Raw genomic sequence first — 7,602 nt, 5'->3', positions numbered from 1 at the left:
GTCTAGGGTGAGCAGCGATACCTCTAAATAGAGAAAGGCCAACATGCTAAACCCCTTCTGAGATGCAACAGTTTTTGAAGCTAAAGCAAAGAGGTTATCCTGGCCCGTGAGCAACATCCCTGGTGAATGCTCAAGCTGAATAGAGGCAGCTGGACTGAATGTTCTCTGAAGCGTTTGTCTAAAATCTAGCTCGGCTGTTCTGTTTTTCTCTACAAAAGGAGAGGCAAAAGTCTGGCTTATCAAGACTGTGTTATTCCTTTTGCTAAATTTTTGGATGGACAGAAAGGATTTTAAATCTGCTTGTGTGCCTGAGTACATTTAAAACCACTGTTGGGATGAGCTATTCCTGCAGTGTTATCCTAAGTCAATTACTTGGGGCAGGGGGAGGACCAAGACAATTATTTGTATTGAGTATTACAAGAAATATGCATTTTGTGATTGCAGAAATGTATAAGACATATCAGTGAGGAAATGCTTGGACAGTGAGTCCTTAGCACCTCTTTCTCTGTGCCCCCAAGGCCATTATGGGAAAGCAGCCCTTGGGGTTCCAGACCAGGGCCTGCCCTGCACGTCAGTCATGGGGCAGGATAAGGTAGTATTACTAAGGTTTATTTCCCAATGGCCATAAATTATCCTCTGGCTCCCAAACCTTCCTAATCCTCTCTGGGCACAAAGCATTCCCTGAAATACTGAGCTCTCCTATTAAATCTGCAGAAAGCTGAAAGACACTGAAGTAGTATAAAGGGGCTGTTTTTAACCACCAACCAGCTTGATCACATTGCCTTTACCTCTAGGGGGGCAGAGCCGTGGTATCTGGGTAGCTAGGCCCCAAGTGAGAGGAATGGCCCAACTGACCACCTCATTTCTTTTGTTCCTATCTCTGGTCAACAAAGCTGTGGTGTCGCCCAGAGGAAGTGAGCAGAGGCTGTGGTGCTTACTGGACTAGCCCTGCCTCGCCTTCCTGGCCCAGTGATGTGACCCAGCATGTTCCTGAGAATGTCCAGGGCCGTGGCAGGTAGACACCAGCGCCGTGCCCCAGTCACACGCGTGCTAGGGGACTGGCATTCTAGTTCTCCATGGGACTGACTACTCGACGTCACTCTGCTGCCTTATCCTACAACCCAGTCATTCCACAACTGTCACCATCACTGCCAAGTTCCCCTACGGGTTGTTTTCCCATCTCCCTGAACCAAGTCTCATCTTTAAAGCGCTCCTCCCTCCCCAGCCTGAGCTCCTTGAGGGCAGAGGCCTGCATCTGTCTTGGCGGCAAGAGGCCTACCATGAATACTGTGGATGTTGACTGAAAGCAGTGAATCTGCTCCCTGGACCTTCCTCAGCCTCTGGGCTCTTCGAAGACCCTCCCAGTCACAGAATGGGAACATAAGAAATGTCAGCTGGGCCATTCCTCTCACTTGGGGCCTGCCTACCTACCCAGGTGGCACCATCCCCTATGGGCTCTCTAATGAACACTGTCTTCATTCTCCCCAGAACATGACTCCCAGGAACGACTGGCCAGTTCTCCCTGCTCACTCTCCTCACTCTCCCCGACGCTGCTGCCTCCTGATCCCCGAGGTCACCTGGTGGGCAGCCACCCACACGCCTGAAGCAGGGCTCAGCCTTTCTCTGTCCCTGGCCTTTCCTTTTATCAACACTTGGCCTGCGTAACACAAAGCATCAGCTCCCTAGAGCTCCTTTGCTACCTGCCTTTCCTGAGAGCCAACTCAGAGTGTCCGATGTCCTGTGTCACTCCTTTAGTCACTGCCCTCCAGCCTGTCTCACCAACAACTTCCCAATGGCCAAATCCAAGGGACACTTGAAATGGGCGTCCTGCTTCGTGACTGCTCCCTCCTCCTCTGCCTGCCTCTAGCTCCTCTGCCTCCACGCACTCTCTTAATGCCAAGTGTCCCTAGGCGCATTTTCTGTGACATTCCCTGGGCGATGTACCCACACGTCTGCCACTGGAGACTCCCTAGTGTCTATAGTATCTGCTCCTCTGCACAACCTTTCCCAGACCTGACAAGCCAGGGAGCCACTCACTGTCCTCTTGGGTCACTTCAGGCCCCGGGACACTTCATCTGGGACCAGCACCCCCTGACCTGAAGACTGTCCCACTTCATCTCGATTTTATCCAGACTCTGGGTAGGGTTATAGGTAGAGGAAGTGGACTCAGGGTCCAGTGCAAGGGGGAGAAGCTGGACAGCTGTGACACAAGGATGACAGGTACAAGGAGGGGTGAGACTGACAGGAGGCCAGAGGAGCAGGGGACAAGCAGATCATCCCTGTCCTGGCAGCCTTGGCTAATGAGCTGGTAAGTTCAACCTGGTTTTTCTCAGATTGTATCTTCACATGAGGAAATATGGAAAAGCCATTAAAAAGGGCCAAATCACTCCCCACATTCCAGTGATGGGGTAAGCAAGGTGCAAAACAGGAAGTATCGATAACCCCTCTGGGGGATTAACAAGAGTCGGAGCCACTGACCATGAGTAGCTCTGGGTCACGGGACTATGAGGACCTTTATTTTCTATAGTAGAGATCCCTGAATGCGAGGGTTTGTTCATGTATTACAACTGTATTCAGGAAAAAAGGATGTCATACCCAAACAGTTTTGAGAAGAATTCTTTTTGCATATACTTTTAGGGGAAATACTCCGTTTTATCGAGCTTAGGATGTTAAGGAATCTGCCTTGACCTCTCCAGCACATGGGCATCTGGCACCTTGTAAGGTGTGGACAGACTTCATCATATTGGGCCTGAGAACATCCAATTTCCAAGACAAGTCGGATTGATCTGGGACCTGTCTAAACTACAGATGGCTAGAACACTCTGGATTAGCTTGAGTACACCCTTCAACCAAATGCCACAGTCTGTGTCATGACAGCCCTCAGGATGGGTGTGCACGGGTGTGTGTGGGGCAGAAGAACCAGGAACTAGGGGCACCTCTATGCTTAGAAAAACCCACATTGACAGTCTCATGGAGGGTGAATTGGAGCCTGAGAACATGAAGGAGGCTATGTTGCCAGCCACATGAGCTGGGCCAGAGACAAAGGCAGGGGGCCAGGCTTGACCAGGGTACAGTGGAGAGGTAGGGTCCAAGTCAACCCTGAGGCTTGGGGTCTGGTGCTGGGAAGGATGGTGAGGCCACTGGCAGAAAGAAGGAAGCCAGAAGATTAATGAAATATCCAGATAAAGTCTCTGGCAAGCAAATGATAGGGCCTAGAGACCAGGAAACATGGCTGGGAAACAAAGGAAATCCGGGGACAGTCAGCAGGTGGACAGCTGGGAGGGGCCCCTAAGCACCCATCAGCACAGGCAGGGAGGGGTCTGGGAAAGCAACAGAGGGTCAAGGAGCTGGAGGAACACAGGGGCCTGCAAGTCAGAGCCAGCATAGTGTGTCATGCAGCAAGTTTGGAGCGCTCAACGGCCCTGGACATACTCAAAATACGGCATAAAAGTGGGCTTCAAAACCTGTTTCCTGGGTGGCATCTGTGGCACAGTGAGTAGGGCACTGGTCTCACATACCGAGGGTGGCGGGTTCAAACCCAGGCCCGGCTGAACTGCAACCAAAAAAGAGCCAGGTGTTGTGGCGGGCGCTTGTAGTCCCAGCTACTTGGGAGGCTGAGGCAAGAGAATCGCCTAAGCCCAGGAACTGGAGGTTGCTGTGAGCTGTGACGCCATAGCACTCTACCAAGGAGGATAGCTTGAGGCTCTGTCTCAAAAAAAAAAAAAACAAAAAAAAAACCTGTTTCCTGTTTGATTTCATCTTCATAAAAATCTAGTAAAAATGATTTGTATCCCTGGATTGAGCTGAAACACAAGAATGGAAAAGCAAGTATCCAGTGTACTCATACTAATATGAAACCAGCAGATGATCTAATACACCGGCACATAAGAGAAAAACTCAATTCAATTCAAGATGAGGGAAAGGGGAGGAGGAAGGGGGACTGGTGTGCTCTCACTTAATGGACACAATGCAAGGGTATATGGCGCGCCTCCTGGGTGTGGGACACACCAGGAACTCTACCCAACAAATGCGAACATGGTAATCTAATTGTTTGTACTTTCACATTAATCTGAAATAAAAATAAAACTTTTGAAAATGATTTGTACCTATACATTAAAAAAAAAATTAGCAAGGCATAGTGCAGTGCGCCTCTTGTCCCAGCTGCCCCGCGGCTGAGGCAGGAAGATCACTGGAGCCCAGGAGTTTGAGGAGACAGTGAGCTATGATGATACCACCGTGCTCTAACGTGTAACAAAGCAAGACCCAGTCTCAAAAACATCGAGAGCCCCCCCCGCAAAAAAAACCCTAAAGGGGGACTCAGGATGTTAGCAGTCTTCTCAGTTGCTATTTTTTTTTTTTTTTGTAGAGATCGAGTCTCACCTTATTGCCCTCAGTAGAGTGCCGTGGCATCACACAGCTCACAGCAACCTTTAACTCCTGGGCCTAGGCGATTCTCTTGCCTCAGCCTCCAGAGTAGCTGGGACTACAGGCACCCACCACAACGCCTGGCTGTTTTTTTGTTGCAGTTTGGCTGGGGCCTGGTTTGAACCCACCACCCTCAGTATGTGGGGCCGGCACCCTACCCACTGAGCCACAGGCGCTGCCCTTCTCTGTTGGTATTAAAAATTCTGGATGATTTTCCTTTACCCTGTGCTTACCTATAGCTTCCAAATTTTCCACAGTGCACCTATTTTGGTTTGTTGTTATTTTTTCTTTTCGTTTTTTTTAAGACAGAGTCTCGCTATGTCGCCCTCGGTAGAATGCCATGGCATCACAGCTCACAGCAACCTCAATCTCTTCGGCTTAAGCAATTCTCTTGCCTCAGCCTCCCAAGTAGCTGGAACTGCTGGCACCCACCACAACACCAAGCTATTTTTTTGTTGCCATTGTCGTTGTTTAGCTGGCCCTGGACAGGTTCAAACCAGCCAGTCCCAGTGTATGTTGCCAGAGCCCTAACCACTGACGTACGGGCGCCTAGCTAGTTGTTATTTTTTCTTAAATAGGCAACATAAGTTTTGTTGTTGTTGGTTTGGTTTTGGTTTTCTTGGGAGGCAGAGGACTCAGACGGTCTCCTTCCAGGAGCCCCTGGGCCCTGCATGTCACACTGGGGAAAGGACAGGAGCCAGCAGAGGGTCCACATGGGATACAGATTGGACAGGAAAGGCAGGAGCAGATGGCAGGGGTGCAGGGCTGGGTAGAGGATCTGCCTTGGGGAATCCTGCACGTTGCCAAGAGCCACAGATGCAGAAAAGAAAGGGCAGAGCAGAAGGAAAGGCAGCGGCTGAGGTGGTCCTTCCCAGATGGCCCCTCGAGGCCCTCCCTACCTCAGGACACCCCCAGAAGGAGCATCTCCATGTACCTGAGCACGGACTCCACAAATACTCTCAGGGCCTTTATGTGGATCCAGGCAATGAAGGCTTCACTAAAGTTCACCTTGAGCCAGCGCAGCAAGGGGCCCTGCAGAGACAGAAGAGCCAGGTGACTCCTCCTGGTTGCTCCACCGGATACTGAGCCCCAAAAGGACTTCGGCAGAGCAGGTCCTGAGCTGAGAAGTGCCCAGGAGCCAGCAGAAGCAGAGTCAGTCAGGCAAGCCCTGGGGCTGGCCCACAACTGCAGTGTCCAGGGTGCCTGGCATTGAGGAAGCTCGGGGTTAGCCAGCCAGCACATGCGCAGGGCCACCGCAGGCGGGGGCCCGGGGAGCTGGGCAGCCCCTGACTCAGGGCTTTCAGCAGACGGGGAATGGGCTGTTGCCTGACACCATGCAGCTAGAGAGCCCACCTCGAAGGCTCTGTTGCCCCACCCAGGTCCCAGCGTCACCCACCAGCCACAGCCTCAAGGGGCTTCCTCAAAGCCCCTGTCACATGGCCATGGCAGCTATCACTAATGCTGATGTGGCTGGTCCTCTGCGGTAGCTCAGAGTCTTGAAACAAGAGCTCTGAGCCCCACCTGGTATCTCCAACTGCCCACAAAGGTCAGGGTGGGCCCAGCCAGGGCAGCCAAGGCGGGAGAGCCCAGCTGCCGACCACCACCCCCAGCCTGCCCATCACCAGCTCCAGCCACCTCCAGTCAGGGCAGACAGCCTGGCCACAAGCGCCCCTTGCTGCGGGCAGGGCAGCTCCAAAGAGGTTCTGCAGAGTAGGTAGAAGGCATGATTCTGGGCTCCTCGGATTTAAGACCTCAAAAGCCATGTTAGATTACAGAAAATGCAAGGATTTGTTTTCTCAGAAGGCGCCTGAGCTGGCGAGGAGATGCGAGCTGGGGACCCCCAGGATCCGGGGGGGTGCTTACCTCTCCCTCGCCCTCACTCTCTCTCTCTCTGTCGGTCTGCCCCGCAGCGAGCCTATCAGGGTGACCTAGCGGGGTTACCTTAACCTTGTGGTCCGGGAAGGTGGATGATCCCTTTTTAAGGGCAACACAGGAAGTTTGCTAAAGGCACAGAAATGATTTATTAATCTTTCAGCGAACACTCATTGCAAACAAACAGAAATAATTTGCATCTCCTGAAAAGCTTGTGAAAGCATGCTCAGAAATTCAGGCCCACCCTCGGGACTGGTCAGACTAGAGGTGTGGCCAGTGCAGGGGGTTGCTACAGTCTTTAACAAAGGGGTCAGTCCTGTAACCCCATGGTTGCCCCCCTTAGGACTCCCATCACGGGCAGACCAGGACAGCACCAGGAGCAATTTATGGAACCAGCCCTCCTATGAGGCTCTTCTGTCCACGCCCCATCACACTGTCTCCACCACGCCCCTCCACAGATGGCTCCTTAGCAGTCACGGAGCACTTAAGCATGCCAAGTGCAGCAAATTAGTCAGGCACACTGATAGGACATCGAACCTTATCATTCAAATGGGTAAAAAAAAACGGGAAAATCCCACCCTGTGCTCTCAAAGTACATTTAAACCCAGGGGCCTAGCCTACCCCTCTGGTTGACAAGTAACAAACAAGGATGCAAGATGCTTGGTCGTATCCACTTCCACACAGGCCAAGGGGGAACACAGGTGCTCAGAAGCTGGGTGGGGCTGACCCCAGCTCAGCAAGTCTCCTCGGAGCTCCACTTCTGACCCACAGGGACACCATGGCAGGGTTCCCAATGGTAGCACAGGTCTGTAGGAGTCTATACCATGTAAAACACTCCAGCTGGCAACCTGAGCCCCACGTGGCTGGTGTCAGGCTCGTGTATGTCACCCTGATCTGCAGAGGTCTGACAGGCCTGTGCTAGTGCCCAAGTGGGTGCCAAAGGCCCGACTTTACCACCTGTCCTGCAGGCAGGGCCTCCCAGCAGGACATGTGTGGAAGCTGCCACAATCTGCCTCTATCCAGAGGCACTGTGTCCAGAGGGCCCTGGGGTCAAGACTGAAGCAGGTCGGGCAGGGCCCAGCCAAAGAGAACTGCTGGGGTGTCCCCAGGTGCTAAGGCTCCAGGTGAGCTGAGGTTAAGGAAGAAAATGTTTTGGATTTTAGCTCTTACTGGATCTGTGGCGACTGCCCTGAGGACCAGAGCACCCAGCAGGCCTGGGGTCCATGGTCCTAGCTCGGCCCTTCATCCTTAGGAGGGCCCTTGGCCAGATCTGAGGAGTGTGTGTGCTCACTGGGTGTGCACACA

At 52.4% G+C, this 7,602-nt stretch overlaps 1 protein-coding gene across 2 annotated transcripts in view; it reads right to left on the bottom strand.

Moving 5' to 3' along the window:
• ATP6V1C2 (ATPase H+ transporting V1 subunit C2) overlaps positions 1–7,602 on the bottom strand; it is a 59,934-nt gene that overhangs the window by 1,119 nt on the left and 51,213 nt on the right. The window contains exons 10-11 of one of the 2 annotated variants that reach the window (XM_003787393.3): positions 6,289–6,426; positions 5,356–5,457 (exon numbers count right to left, since the gene is read on the bottom strand). In XM_003787393.3, coding sequence (XP_003787441.1) covers positions 5,356–5,457; positions 6,289–6,426 — 240 coding nt within the window. The remainder of the gene's footprint in view (positions 1–5,355; positions 5,458–6,288; positions 6,427–7,602) is intronic. The other variant, XM_003787392.3, reaches the window with a different exon arrangement.

Source organism: Otolemur garnettii, unplaced genomic scaffold, assembly GCF_000181295.1.
Source record: "Otolemur garnettii isolate 467f Iridium unplaced genomic scaffold, OtoGar3 scaffold00022, whole genome shotgun sequence".
NCBI lineage: Eukaryota > Metazoa > Chordata > Mammalia > Primates > Galagidae > Otolemur > Otolemur garnettii.
Note: the sequence above shows the minus strand (reverse complement) of the source record. Positions and strands in the feature narration are given on the sequence as shown.